The sequence below is a fragment of the Bubalus bubalis genome, chromosome 16 (assembly GCF_019923935.1).
Source record: "Bubalus bubalis isolate 160015118507 breed Murrah chromosome 16, NDDB_SH_1, whole genome shotgun sequence".
Lineage (NCBI taxonomy): Eukaryota > Metazoa > Chordata > Mammalia > Artiodactyla > Bovidae > Bubalus > Bubalus bubalis.
In genome coordinates this window covers 69,627,591-69,643,663 of record NC_059172.1, presented here as the reverse complement: position 1 = coordinate 69,643,663, position 16,073 = coordinate 69,627,591, and the positions used below count along the sequence as shown (strand labels likewise).

The window sequence follows — 16,073 nt, the reverse complement described above, 5'->3', positions numbered from 1 at the left end:
AACCTACTCCACTGTTCTTGCCTGGAGAATCCCATGGACAGAGGAGTCTGGCAGGCTATAGTCCACAGGATTGCAAAGAGTTCAGCATGACTGAAGTGGCTTAGCATGCATGCATATATGTGTAAAAATACATGTATAACTGAGTCACTTTGCTGTACACTTGAAACTAACACAATGTTGTAAATTAACAATACTTCAATTTTAAAAAAGAAAGAATAAGTGAAATGTTCACTTTTGGAAATATAACTCAAAAAGTGATGGTGAGGTGGTTTAGGGGCTAAGAGTTTTTGCTGAAAGCCCTTAGATAATGAAGTTCATATGAAATGTCAACTAAAATTCAAATAACAATAAACACGCATGTGATGCTCTCAATTTTCTTTATTTTCTAACAACTACTTAAACCACTCAACAAAACACTCTACAACATAATTTTAAGAAAACTTCTGCAAATTTTAGGGTGGAAATTAAACCCTACCATTAAAACATCACACAAGCACTTATTTAACTTTTTGGTATTCCTTACAGGTGATGGTACATTTTAACTCTATACACCACAGAATTCACCCTGAGCACAAAGCTCTTTAAAATAAAACAACACATGTGTGTACCATGTGGCTGATTCATGTTGATGAAACGCAGAGATAAGCACAATATTGTGGAGCAATCGTCCTTCAATAAAAAAAAATTTTTTAATAAAAAAAATAAAAATAAAACATCATTTCTTCTGAACCATTTCGGATTCAGTTGCTGTGTCTTTTTTTTTTCCCCTCAGAAGTTAAAACTACACTCAATCTGCTTCCCAGAGCCACAGCCTTGAGCTTATAGCAGATTTATATAGAGTACATCAAGGGCTCCTCAGAATCCTCCACCAGCGATGCCCTCCATTCATGTTATCACAGGTAGAAGAGAGAATTGGCTAATTCCAAACTTGGTTCTTTATGAAGGCTTTGTGCCACCAGGAAGGTCAGCTTTCGTGCATACTGACAGGGAGCTGGAATACTGATTAGGCCCTGAGGAGGAAAATGTATTGATAGTAATTAAGAGGAAAACTTACTCTTCAAAGCAGTGTTCTTTCCTGAGGTTTTTTTCATCCACTATTTATACATATGTTAGAATGTGTGTAAATCAGTAAGAACTCACCAACAAAGGGCAACCTCGCTCACCGAGAACTTAAATTTGCTGGGCAGGATGGGGAGCCGAGAGGTTTCATGACGCCCGGACCTGTGAGCCGCACACTGAGGGCTGACCCCGGACCTGTGAGCCGCACACTGAGGGCTGACCCCGGACCTGTGAGCCGCACACTGAGGGCTGACCTACGTTTCCTACAACTTGATGCTCTGAGGGGCTGCGAGCAAATCTTGGCTTTGGACCTTGACAGCAGCTCTGGAATGGAGTCATGCCTATTGCTTTCCCACCAGACACAACATCTGAGTTGCCTTCAACTGTCTCATCTGTAACTTGGAAGTAACAATACCCTGATTTCCTCCCAGGCCGGTATAAAATAATATATATAGTAAAGTCTTCGAGAAATTATCAATGCTAATGCATTCTAATAGTTACTGGTATTTTATGTCTATGAAAGAGTGGGTTTCATCCAGTGTGGACTAAGAAATCATCCATCCATCCATTCATCCATTTATTCATCCCTCCTTTGTGGAAATTCAGGCATTGTGCCAAAGGTGATTCGGGTGACAACTTCCAGGTGGGCACCCCAAGTTATACTCTGCAACTAGGTACTGAGCTGTCACTCACCATCCAGTTGTAGTACAGGTGACACAGTTTGAATGTGAGTCTCTGCATGTGGTCGGGCTTCAGGCCATTGTCATCATAGATGACATTATAGTAGGTGGGATTAACGGTTCCCCGACAGGCCATCTGGCTGATCAAGTAAAAGTCATACCTGAGGGGAAAGGAAGGATTGTGAGAAAGAAGGCATGCAGAACAGGGCCGAACCTGACCACACATGGTCAAAGCTTTGTTAAAAATAGATTTTCTAACAGACTTGCCATTCTGGCCGTGTTGCTTCCGAATCCACGACAGTGCCAAGTGGTGGGTTCTGCAGATTTCGGCCAGTTTCCACCAAGAATCGTGGCATGCCCTTCTTCCTGACCACAATCACCGACAGTTTGGGGCTTAAGACCAGAGAGGCAAAGTAAAAAATAATAGTAATAATAAGAAGACGGAGAGAACTAAAACCAAGCCATGCAGCCTTTTCTATTTATTTATATATTTTTGGTAATTTTAAAATGAAATAAATTCATTCATTCCCAAAATGCTGCAAAACAAAGAAAATTAAAATTACCCCTAATCTCCCCTACTCCCTGAAATACAAACAATCTTTAAATTAAGGATCATCTTCATTTGTTGCCAAAGTGTGGTATGTCCAATCACTTGACCAGTTTCCATCACTGAAAGGGGATGGGGAAGAATGGTTCATCAGTTCAGTTCAGTTGCTCAGTCGTGCCCGACTCTTTGCGACCCCATGAATTGCAGCACGCCAGGCCTGCCTGTCCATCACCAACTCCCGAAGTTCACTCAGACTCACGTCCATTGAGTCGGTGATGCCATCCAGCCATCTCACCCTCTGTCGTCCCCTTCGCCTCCTGCCCCCAATCCCTCCCAGCATCAGAGTCTTTTCCAATGAGACAACTCTTCGCATGAGGTGGCCAAAGTACCGGAGTTTCAGCTTTAGCATCATTCCTTCCAAAGAACACCCAGGGCTGATCTCCTTTAGAATGGATTGGTTGGATCTCCTTGCAGTCCAAGGGACTCTCAAGAATGGTTCATGGGACAATAAATTATAATTAGCACTTCTAAAGAAAGCATTTATAGAATTATATACACAGAGACAAGATTCTTTTTTCCATTAGCAATCATTTCCCTGTTTCACCTTCGCTCTTCTTCCAATTTCTGAATAAAAAATGGAAAACTAGAAGCTCTCCTTACTCCTCCAGTCATTGCTTCTGAATCCTGCAAAACACATGCCTGGGAGGGTGGATGGACAGACCACATACACCTTGGGGCCAAATGCTGAATGACCAGGTGTTAAGTGTTAATAGATAAAATCCAAATATTCACCCCTGGTAACTCAGCGGTAAAGAATCCACCTGCAATGTAGGAAACTTAAGTTCAACCCCTGCATTGGGAAGATTTCCTGGAGAAGGAAATGGCAACCCACTGCAGTATTCTTGCCTGCGAAATCCCAGAGACAGAGAAACCTGGTGAGCTATAGCCCATGGAGTCTCACAAGAGTTAGACATGACTGGGCGACTAAACAAAAACAAATATTTGCCATTATGGGAGAAACCTCCAGATCACCGAAAATTCACTTTAAGCACTTTATCTTAAAAATACTTTATTAATGTTTTCAATCTCAAAACTTTTTAAAAGTTGATGTCATGGTGCAGGAGAACTAACTCTTTAGCATTTTCAGGTGCTAAAATGTATCCTGCAATCCCCAAATTGCATGCTGGTGACTCTTGGATCAGTTAGATTGACCCAACGCAAACCACTTCAGTATTCTTGCCTTGAGAACCCCATGAACAGACTGGAAAGGCAAAAAGATAGGCACTGAAAGATGAACTCCCCAGGTTGGTAGGTGCCCAATATGCTACTGGAGAAGAGTGGAGAAATAACTCCAGAAAGAATAAAGAGACAGAGCCAAAGCGAAAACAATGCCCAATGGTGGATGTGTCTGGTGGTGAAAGTAAAGTCCGATGCTGTAAAGAACAATATTGCATAGGAACCTGGAATGTTAGGTCTATGAATCAAGGTAAAATAGAAGTGGTCAAACAGGAGATGGCAAGAGTGAACATTTACATTTTAGGAATCAGTGAACTAAAATGGACTGGAATTGGTGAATTTAATTCAGATGACCATTATATCTAGTACTGTGGGCAAGAATCCCTTAGAAGAAATGGAGTAGCCCTCAGGGTCAACAAAAGAGTCTGAAATGCAGTACTTGGATGCAATCTCAAAAATGACAGAATGATCTCTGTTTCCAAGGCAAACCATTCAATATCACAGTAATCCAAGTCTATGCCCCAACCAGTAACGCTGAAGAAGCTGAAGCTGAATGGTTCTATGAAGACCTACAGGACCTTCTAGAACTAACCAAAAAAAATTGACCAAAAAAAGATGTTCTTTTCATCATAGAGGACTGGAATGCAAACACAGGAAGTGAAGTAACAGGCAAGTTAGGCCTTGAGGTACAAAATGAAGCAGAGCAAAGGTTAACAGAGTTTTGCCAAGAGAACGCACTGGTCATAGCAAACACCCTCTTCCAACAACACAAGAGAAGACTCTACACGTGGACATCACCAGATGGTCAATACTGAGATCAGACTGATTATATTCTTTGCAGCCAAAGATAGAGAAACACCAAAAACATGGCCAGGAGCTGACTGTTGCTCATATCATGAACTTCTCATTGTCAAATTCAGACTTAACTTGCAGAAAGTAGGGAAAACCACTAGACCATTCAGGTATGACCAAAACCAACTCCCTTACAATTATACAGTGGAAGAGACAAATAGATTCAAGGGATTAGATCTCATAGAGTAGCTGAAGAACTACGGACAGAGGTTCATGACATTGTACAAGAGGCAGTGATCAAGACAATCCCCAAGAAAAAGAAACGCAAAAAGGCAAAATGGTTGTCTGAAGAGGCCTTACAAATAGCTGAGAAAAGAAGAGACGCTGAAGTCAAGGGAGAAAAGGAAAGATATATCAATCTGAATGCAGAGTTCCAAAGAATAGCAAGGAGAGATAAGAAAGCCTTCCTCAGTGATCAATGCAAAGAAATAGAGGAAAACAGTAGAATGGGAAAGACTAGAGATCTCTTCAAGAAAATTAGAGATACCAAGGGAACATTTCATGCAAAGATGGGTACAATAAAGGACAGAAACAGTATGGACCTCACAGAAACAGAAGATATTAAAAGGTGGCAAGAATACACAGAATAACTATACAAAAAAGTATCTTAATGACCCAGATAACCATGATGGTGTGATCAGTCCCATAGAGCCAGACATCCTGGAATCCGAAATTAAGTGGCCTGAGGAAGTATGACTATGCACAAAGCCAGTGGAGGTGATGGAATCCCAGTTGAGCTATTTCAAATCCTAGAAGATGATGTTGTGTAGTGCTGCGCTCAACATGCCAGCAAATCTGGAAAACTCAGCAGTAGCCACAGGACTGGAAAAGATCAGTTTTCATTCCAATCCCAAAGAAAGGCAATGCCAAAGAATGTTCAAATTACCACACAATTGCACTCATTTCACATACCAGGAAAGTAATGTTCAAAATTCCCCAAGCCAAGCTTCAACAGTACACGAACCAAGAAATTCCAGATGTTCGAGCTGGTTTTAGAAAAGGCAGAGGAACCAGAGATCAAATTGCCAACATCCGCTGGATCATCAAAAAAGCAAGAGAGTTCCAGAAAAACATCTACTTCTGCTTCATTGATTATGTTAAAGCCTTTGACTGTGTGGATCGTAACAAACTGCGGAAAATTCTTCAAGAGATAGGAATACCAGACCAGCTGACCTGCCTCCTGAGAAATTTGTATGCAGGTCAAGAAGCAACTGTTAGAACCGGACATAGACCAATGGACTGGTTCCAAATTAGGAAAGGAGTACGTCAAGGCTGTATATTGCCACCCTGTTTATTTAACTTCTATGCAGAGTACATCATGTGAAATGCTGGGCTGGATGAAGCACAAGCTGGAATCAAGATTGCCAGGAGAAATATCAATAACCTCAGATATGCAGATGATACCCCTCTCATGGCAGAAAGCAAGGTGGAACTGAAAAGCCTCTTGATGAAAGTGAAAGAGGAGAGTGAAAAAGTTGGCTTAAAACTCAAAATTCAGAAAATTAAGATCATGGCATCTGGTCCCATCACTTCATGGCAAATGGACAGGGAAACAATGGAAATAGTGACAGACTATTTTCTTGAGCTCCAAAATCACTGCAGATGGTGACTGCAGCCATGATATTAAAAAATGCTTGCTCCTTGGAAGAAAAGCTATGATCAACCTAGACAGCATATTAAAAAGCAGAGGTATCACTTTGCTGACAAAGGTCTATAAAAGCTATGGTTTTTTCCCAGTAGTCATGTATGGATGTGAGAGTTGGACCACAGGAAGGCTGAGCATTGAAGAATTGATGCTTTTGAACTGTGGTGTTGGAGAAGACGCTTGAGAGTCCCCTGGACTGCAAGGAGATCCAACCAGTCAATCCTAAAGGAAATCAGTCCTGAATATTCATTGGAAGGACTGATGCTGAAGCTGAAGCTCCAATACTTTGGCCACCTGATGTGAAGAACTGACTCACTGGAAAAGACCCTGATGCTGGGAAAGATTGTAGGCAAGAGGAGAGGGGACGACAGAGAGTGAGATGGTTGGATGGCATCATGGGTTCGATGGACATGAGTTTGAGCAAGCTCCGGGAGTTGGTGATGGACAGGACGGCCTGGTGTGCTCCAGACCATGAGGTCACAAAGAGTCGTGCACAACTGAGCGACTGAACTGAAGTGACCCAAGGTCAGTGGGGAATGAGAAAGTTTGGCTCTGATAGTTTGAATGCAGCTAAAGGTGGTTTGCCACTGAGCTATGATGCTCTCCCTCCTCTCTGATGGTCACTGATGAGGTCAAGGTTTGGCTCCTTTGCGCCTCAACAGTTGTATGATGATATAACCCTACAGAGGAGAGGGAGTGCTATGCACAACTTGGAATATAAGGCTTTCTGAGGATTTTAAGAAGCCATCTTAAGATCATAATCCTCCTCCATTTTTCTGGTTCTAACATTTTTCTTGCACTTACCACTGGATATAATCATGGAGGAAAATGGACCAAGGCATCGAATCTAGAAATCTGACAGTAGAGGAATGTTCTTGGTGTTTAGCATGGTCTGATTTCCAAATGCAGCCTGGATTTCACAGCACCCAAACCGCACTCGGCATCTTCCACACACCTGAGCTGCAGATCAGTGCCTGCACGTCAGAGCCTTTCACCCTTGTGTTGATCTGGGCCTCGAATTTGAAACCAGAGCTGGTTTTGTTCCCCCCAGCATGTTAATATGTACGAAGCATCTTTAGCTGCCCCCAGCCCTGCAAGCTTCCTGCTGAATCTCAGTGTCAGCTGCTCTGGAGATTCCTGCCTTCTTCTCGTACCCTTACCCAGGGCCCCCAAAAGCTCACAGCACCCAGACGATTTACATAAGACTATCCCAACCACCCTCCAATCTAGGGGTGGTTGTACTTGCATAAAGCAGAAATGGAGCAAAACTTAACCACACGAAAAATAAAAGAGACAGATGCACATAATAATTTTAATAGTTGCGATGAATGTGCTAGAATTGGAAGTGGGAAAAGAATACTCATTTGATACCTGGTATTTGAACTTGCTTCGATCACACTGCTCAGCAGTTGTGGGACTTCATAGTCAACGAGTGTCTGGAGCTGACCGTCACCGACACCTTCACGGTACACAATTATCCGTGCTGGCAAACCCTGGTTATGCGTATACCACCTGTTCAGTGCCCCTGCAGGATTTGATGTTAGTAAGAAAAGGATGACTTGTCCGATGCCAACAATGAATAACATTCCCATATATTTCAGTGTTTAAATAGCTTGCTATTTCAGACCACAGTGAGATAGGGTAATACCTAATTTGGGTTGTATTTGTAATAATATAAAATTGGATAACTTTCTGGAACATTGCGGCATTTCTGCTATTTAAGGAATCATAATAGCTTCTGTGGCATAATATATCCTCAAACTCAGCATATCTCTTTAGTAAAATTTTAATATCTAAGCAATAAATTAAAATTTAATTTATGCCACAGACATACAAATTCCCCCAAACCAAATTAATACTAATTTAGTTTCTTTCAATCTTTCAATCCTCTCAAAGACTGGATAATATTATGTAATTTTCTTCTCTAATGAGCATAAATATGAAAACACAAGGAAAAGACTTGGCTGCTCCTGTAAAAAACATCTCTTCACACTGACTCACCCGTAAGTCTTGCTGACAGTGTGAACTCTGAAAAATTTCCACTCACTTTAAGAAACTGCCTAAAGAGCAGAGACTCCTACCCAACAGAAACTTTTCATAACTACTGCTAAAAAAATGACCAGGTTTTGAAGTAAGGGAAAGTAATATGATAAAATTCTTGCATATATGGCACCATTGTATTAGGAGAGTTTATGGTCCCGGAGATTAATTTTAGTTTGATAGAAGATGACCATATGTATAAGTCCACTACCAGGACATATCACCAACTGCACTTTTTTGGGAAACAAATATTTACAACCCCTCAGAGTTTATAGCTGTAATGATGCAGATTGGGGGCAGGGGGAGTTGTACAGGTCACATTGCTAGGCAGGGGCCAAGTGAGTTTCGGACCTGGGTTGGAAAAGATATGGAAACCCCAGACCCCTCTTTCCACTGCGTTCCTCTGTGAGGAGGGCACCCTCCCCATCTGCTGTCTTCCCCATTTTCTCCTCTGATGCCACACCTGACCTGCCAGCACCCCCACCCCCAGGCCCCAGGCTTTTCTCCTGTTTCTAGACCTGGTCTGTCACAATTCTTGTTCCTCCAGGCTAAGTTTCTTTTGGCCTTCAAACTGCTTGCCAGAGTCACCAGCAGCTACAAACTTTTCTTTCCTCCTGGCTTTCAGTTTTTCACACAGAGACACAAACGTAAATTCCACAGAGCCTATCTGTCAGTCTGAGTCAGGCCACAGCTTTGGGGTCTCCAACTAGGTGCCAATTAACTCAGGGAGACTTAAGGAGTCTGTTTCCACCTGTCTGATCTGCTAGAAGCTTATGGACTTTGGGTCTGAAGGAGCAGTCCTTGGAGCCCACCCCTACTGCTATGAGTTTAGTACCGATCATGAACACTTTTAAGCAGTCTGCAACATGAGCTGTTGTTCTCTGAAGGATACAGCGGGAAAACCACCTAAAGTAAGCAAAGAACCAAAGTAAACTTCACCTTTGAAAATTCTGCTATCAACATGCATAAGTATTAAATTAAGAGGTAGACATTATAACTAAATCAATGTTCATAACTTTTTATACACTATATGATTACTATTATATTAAAATGCTCTTCCTCACCCCCCTCCCACTCAATAAAATTGACTGATACTAGAAACTAAAGCTCAGTACTAGCATCATATGTCTCTGGGTTCAAGTCTTGGCTGATAAATTCACCAACTGTGTGACTTTACTATATGAACCTAAGCCTCAGTTTCCTCAGTTGTGCCAAGGAAATTTACAAAATAGTAATGTAGTTAGTGGGCTCCCCAGGTAGCTCAGTGGTAAAGAATCTGCCTGCCAATGCTGGAGCCACAGAAAACTTGGGTTCAATCCCTGGATCAGAAGATACCCTGGAGGAGGAAATGGCAAGCCACTCCAGTACTCCTACCTGGACAATCCCATGAACAGAGGAGCCTGGCGGGCTATAGTCCATGGGGTTGCAAAGAGTCAGACGCAACTGAAGTGACTTAGCATGCAAAGTAGTTAGTATCTCATAGGGTTGTTGTAAAAATTAGATAAAACACGCAAAGTACTTGGTTCAGCACTTGGTACATAATAAGCACTGATAAATACAGGCCACTACATTATTAAGGAAATGTATTAGTTTAGCAGTAGACCTTCTACTTTCAAATTATTCAAAGATTTCTCAAGGATAAACTTCATTTCTATAGGTAAGCTTTGGGGAATTGAAATCTTAACATGATAAACTTAATCTAGACTTCAGAAGCAAGTTCTCTTGCTAAAATTATTAATTAAAAGCACTTGTAAAATGAAGATAATGACTTAGTGATATACAATATCTCCATTTCTCTAGTTCTCTAAAAATGTGCAATAATCATGATGCAATTAGAAATGTTGCTAAGAAGCCAGAAGTCCCTTGCTGCTAAGTCGCTTCAGTCGTGTCTGACTCTGTGTGACCCCAGAGACAGCAGCCCACCAGGCTTCCCCGTCCCTGGGATTCTCCAGGCAAGAACACTGGAGTGGGTTGCCATTTCCTTCTCCAATGCATGAAAGTGAAAAGTGAAAGTGAAGTCGCTCAGTCGTTCCCGACTCTTAGCGACCCCATGGACTGCAGCCTACCAGGCTCCTCTGTCCATGGATTTTCCAGGCAAGAGTACTGGAGTGGGGTGCCATTGCCTTCCTTAGGTGTTTGATTAAGGAAGAACAGAGATCTCATACAACCTGGAATGAAGTTGGAGGCATGCAAACTGTTGTTTGTCTGTTTCCCACAATCCCAAATATATACCTGATCACAAATTTAATGGAGTAAATCAAAGAGCTTAATTCTAGGAAGAAAACCTGTTGCGAACAGCCTCAAAACACATTGTTTAGTTATAAATATTGAAACAATTCTAAGAACTACAATTTAATATGTACTGTGAGTCAATGTTTAATGTGTTATTCCTCATCCTGCCTATGTTTGCTTTGTTCTAAAGATGATGTATTTTATTTCTTATTTATTTATTTATTTTTGGATGCATGTCTCAGCAGATGGGATCTTAGTCCCCCAACAAGGGATCAAACCCGTGTCCCCTGCAGTGAAAGAGCAGAGTCTCAACCACTGGACCACCAGGGAAGTTCCCTGCCTATGTTTTTAAAAGCTGTGTAAATAAACAACCACCATATCAAGTTTCTGTGACTATTAAAAATAGTAACAAGCATGTCTTGAACATTTACACAGGATAGGTAATTTGCAGATCAGGATATAAATCCAGGCAAACTGATTCTCAACTGCTTGACATCATGAACGTAAACTTTCTAGTACAGAGCATATAAGAAATAGCCTGTCCTAATGTACATATAAAAATAGTTTTATTGAAGCTAAATTTTACTCCAGTATTACCCATCACATTTATATATGTGAATATAATTTGTGACCACAAGTGTTCATATTTTAAAAATGAGTGAAGAATACAAACTATTCCTTGCTGTATAGCCTTTAGTTAAATCAGAAGTCCAAACAGTTGAAGACTATGTTAGGGTAATTTTTAAAAGTACCTGGTGATTCTGGGGTTAATACTGGCCACAAATCCAACCACCATCGTTCCCTGGCTGAATGCATCTTTACAGACATTGATACCGACCACCATCAGGGACTTTAACTGTAAAATTAGATTTTTCATGATTTAATGGAACTAGGTATTATTTTCCCAAGCAATGACTTAATATGCAGTTTTTAAAAGACTCTCCGTGGTTGTGAAATTATTTAAACTCTGCCAGGGAGATCAAGGTCCAGATGAGGCAGATTATTAAACCAGAAACCAGAGAAACTTAAAGACAGAGGGAAGAATATAGTACATACTTTGATTAAGAGACACACTGTACTCCAAAATGGCCACCAACCACTGTTGGGGGAGGCAAGGGCCATCAATGGCTTAAGGGTTCCGGTAAAGCGGTCGGTCCATCATTTATCCCTTGCCTCAGAGCTGAAGGAATCTGAAGGGAAATTCCATTCCCCGTTCTTTAGCTCTCCAAGGAATCCTCACTTGTATGCATGCCTCCAGGAGGAGCAGCTGAGGTTAACCTCGTATATCCTGATTAAGGGAACAGGCAACGGGCTCTCATTCCTCCGTCTCCTCACTTCCTTCCACAGTGCCCATAGTTCAGGAAAGAGAACAGGATTTTTTCAGTTCCCAACACAAACTGGAGGTTTACATCACGGGCTCTGCTATTTCCTTAAGCTCTCAGAGTGTGGGGCGGGGGGCGGGGGGGAGGCGTTCCATCCAGGTTGTGCAAGGGTCCTCTGCCAGGCAGTGGCAGGAAAAGGCAGGGGCCATAGAACCCAGATTTTAAATGATGGCTCCAAATCAAGTCCCTTCAAGTCGATGCCAGACTAGATTCTCTTTCGTGAAATATTCTGTTACCAGCTTGACTAAAGCGCCATGAGAACAGGGAGCCACAACTCACTCTCTAGACCTTCCCAGTGGCTGGTGTATAACGGAACCCAGAGCAGACAAACAGATAAACAACAAACCGACCCAATAAACAAACAGTGCAAATATTTCTAGAATCACATGAAAATATCTCCTACTTTGATTCACTTTTTAAAATTGGTGACTAAAATTTGGTGACCAATGAATCACCAATGAATGACTAAAATTTAGTGATTGCTGACTAAAAGGAAAAGAGAGGCAGTTCCTCACCGGGATCTCCACCGCCCAGAGCTCACCCCCGAGTTTACAGATCATTTGCATGGCAATCTTGGTGGCGACACTCAGCATCATCCCCTGCTTATTCAACGTCTGAGCAAGCACACACTGGCTGGGCACTGGGCAGTCGGAGCTCAAATATTTTTTAATGGAATCATAATAGCTGGTCTGAATAGAAGGCAGAATACACATCACCTAAAAACAAAACAGACAGCAGCAACAACAAAAAGAAGAAAGTCAATTTACTTATGTTGAGAGGAAGCTTTAAAAAACAATGAATGTATAGAACAGTCTTATGGACTCTGTGGGAGAGGGAGAGGGAGGGAAGATTTGGGAGAATGGCATTGATACATGTAGAATATCATGTATGAAATGAGCTGCCAGTCCAGGTTCGATGCACGATACTGGATGCTTGGGGCTGGTGCACTGGGACGACCCAGAGGGATGGAATGGGGAGGGAGGAGGGAGGAGGGTTCAGGATGGGGAACACATGTATACCTGTGGCGGATTCATTTTGATATTTGGCAAAACTAATACAGTTATGTAAAATTTAAAAATAAAATTAAAAAAAAAAAAAAACAACAATGAATTTCCAAAACATCTTTCGCCCTTACACTCCCAAGAAGCAAACAGCACACATACAATTCTTCTCTTAAATGATCTTTAAAGAGAAGACAATGAATCTAAACCTTCTGAAATGCCTTCTCATCAGCCATCTGCTCTGCAAAGCCCCCCTCCAATCCTACCACCTCCTTGGGCTCTTCCTTCCTCTCTGCTTCTCTCCTGATTTGATTCGGTCAGTTTCCTCAAATTCCCTTCCAACCTAGCTTTTCCTCCTGTTACCTCTCTTCTTTGCAGTGACCCTTCCCTGTGGCTCTCCAGCTCCCTACTCCCCACTCCCCAACTGCACCCACAGACAAGCAAAGTGGAGGATTCGCTTAAATTGTGGTCTTTTTCCCATTAGGCACTGGACATCCGAAATTAAAGAAAAAACAACAGTTTTTGTTTTTGTTTGTTTACTCGGACTTGAATGGAGGGTATGACGGGAGGGAAAATAAGGAGAAAGAAGCTTCAGGTGCCCTGGTAAATTCCAGTCTTCTCTGTTACTGCCTACACTTACCATCAGGTATTTCCCTCACAGAACGACCTCTCCTGGCCTAACTCCATCTCCTTCCTATCTTTTATTCTCTACTTTCAACCACCCCCATCCCCCAAATTACAGAAAAGATAGGCACTGTCATAATCAACAGAAAACAAATATAATGATTTTCACCTATAGAATTCTTCCAAATCATAACATCAAAAGCGAAAATTATTTACACTTAATCATATAAAGCAGAAAAAAATATTTTTAAAGTACTGGAAAAATTATCTCAGGGGCTTTCCTGCCTTGCATCCTGTGAATCTGGGGCTAAGCAAGGAGTGACCCAATGGGAACCAGGACCATAAGAAGGTGAGAGCCAAGTGAGACTGGTTACACACCAGGGATGGAGAAGTAAGGAAGAATGTGGAGAATAATAAGGGCCATGTTTCTCACTCTCAGAGATAAGGGGTACAGATACGGAAAGGGAGTACCATCTCCTGTGGCACTGGGGTGCAACTGGGGGACCTGAACACATGTTTTATATTTAAAATTTTGATAAAATATTTTAATATATACATAGATACATACAGCAACAAAATAGATGCAAGGGTGCATGTGTATATATGCACACCCAAGCAGCAGTGGTAGTTCAGTCGCTAAGTCATGTCCAACTCTTGTGGCCCCACAGACTAGCCCACCAGGTTCCTCTGTCCATTGGATTTCCCAGGCAAGAATACTGGAGTGGACTGCCGTTTCCTTCTCCAGGAAATCTTCTCCACTCAGGGACTGAACCCACATTTCCTGCACCGCAGGCAAACTTTTCACTACTGAGCCACCAGGGAAGCCCATGCACACACACATATATATGTATTTCCTAGCTTTGCCCATTGGGAAAGCCTAGGGGCCGTGACACCCCAGCAGCAAATAAGCACACCAGTACCCAGATCTTGGTTTGTGATACTCATCTCTTCCAAAAGGATTCAGGGCTCATTGGAGAAATAGACAATTCCAGAGTTGGGCAGAAAAACTTATATTAACCTGGAATATCTTACTGTGCCAGACAGTAAGGAAGTGTTCCAAGAAAGATAAGAAAACATCAAAAAGACAGAAGCCATACTGAATGGAGTTCCTACTGGCAAAACCAAGGACAATTTGGACATAGGGCCTCAAAGACTCAGACATGACTGAGCGACTGAGCGCATGCACGTAGGCTGTAGGACAAGAATTATCAATGGATTCTAACACTAGTGGGTGAAGTTTGATGAAGAACAGGATATTTACATAGTCTCAAAGTATGTCCCTACCAAAAAAAATCTTAATTACCAAAAAGTGTAACTTTATAAAGAAGAAGCTTGACAGAAACCACCCTAGTAATGGAGTACCTCCTGGTAAGAACACAGAATCATTCCTGTGATACTGCTGCCCAAAGTGCATAAACTGAATTTAATGATAAAGAAACAGTAGACAAACCCAAAGTGAGAGACACTGTATAAAATAACTGGTCTATTATACTCTTAAAAACTGGAAGGTCATCCAAGTCAACGGAAACTATGGAACTGTTACAAACTGAAGGAGAGATTAAAGAGAAAAGGCAACTAAATGCAATATATTAGACCTATTCATTAGAGAAAACATTCTGGGGACAAATGGAGAAATGTGAATGGAGTTGGTAGATTAGCTGGTTATACTGCTCCCTGATTTTGATGGTTGTTCTGTGGTTCCGTAGGAGAGTGACCCTGTTTGTAGGAAATGTGCATAACTGTATTAAAAGGGTAATGTGCATCATGCCTGTAACTTACTCTCAAATGTTCAGGAAAAAATAAATAAATAAGATAGGAAGGGAGGAAGGTAAAGAGGGAGGGAGAAGAGGGAGGAGAGGAAATGACAGAAAATGATAGTAAACATGATCAAATGCCAACAATCGGGGAATCTGAGTGAATGGTATATTAGAGTTCTTTATGGCACCCCACTCCAGTACTCTTGCCTGGAAAATCCCATGGACAGAGGAGCCTGGTAGGCTGCAGTCCATGGGGTTGCGAAGAGTTGGACACAACTGAGCAACTTCCCTTTCACTTTTCACGTTCATGCATTGGAGAAGGAAATGGCAACCCACTCCAGTGTTCTTGCCTGGAGAATCCCAGGGATGGGGGAGCCTGGTGGGCTGCCGTCTATGGGGTCGCACAGAGTCGGACACGACCGAAGCGACTTAGCAGCAGCAGCAGCAGCAGCAGTACTATTCCTGCAACTTTTCTGTAAGTTCAATTTTACATTTTAAAGTGAAAAATAAATGCTCTTAGAGTGAGAATTTCTTTGGTTTAATAACATCCTTATGGGCAAATTTTTGTGGAAAGAGATAGCTAACTAAACTGCTTTATGTGAGATATGAATAACAAGGCTGGGAGCTGGGATGAATGAGCCAGGGGAGTAAGACAGGAGCTGGGGCAGAGAAGCACTGCAGTGCAGTGAGAGGCTGAGCGAACATTTCCAAGACACGGGAAGGGTTGAGAAATCCTTTACGAAAATGTAAGTCAATTTTAACTTGTCTGGAATGGTGGTATGTGATGTAATCGTGCCTTGGCCCCAAACCCTCAGCAAAGTCAGCTATACAACACAAACACAAACATACACACTCACCACACACACATTCACTACACACACAAACTACACTCACACCACACCACAAACACATACACTCACCACACACACACAAATACACACACTCACCACATACATTCACACCACACACACATGCACTCACTACACACACACCACACCACACACACACAGATACACAC

General features: G+C 42.0%; 1 protein-coding gene across 1 annotated transcript in view; it reads right to left on the bottom strand.

Annotated features, from left to right (window-relative positions):
• Nucleotides 1-765: 765 nt before the first annotated feature.
• The window catches only part of PIWIL4 (piwi like RNA-mediated gene silencing 4), a 55,774-nt gene continuing 40,466 nt past the window's right edge, over nt 766-16,073 (bottom strand). Inside the window, exons 14-20 of the mRNA XM_025266963.3 lie at nt 12,189-12,389; nt 11,044-11,147; nt 8,895-8,965; nt 7,391-7,544; nt 2,007-2,132; nt 1,753-1,900; nt 766-1,010 (exon numbers count right to left, since the gene is read on the bottom strand). Coding sequence (XP_025122748.2) covers nt 894-1,010; nt 1,753-1,900; nt 2,007-2,132; nt 7,391-7,544; nt 8,895-8,965; nt 11,044-11,147; nt 12,189-12,389 — 921 coding nt within the window. The 3' untranslated portion in view covers nt 766-893. The remainder of the gene's footprint in view (nt 1,011-1,752; nt 1,901-2,006; nt 2,133-7,390; nt 7,545-8,894; nt 8,966-11,043; nt 11,148-12,188; nt 12,390-16,073) is intronic.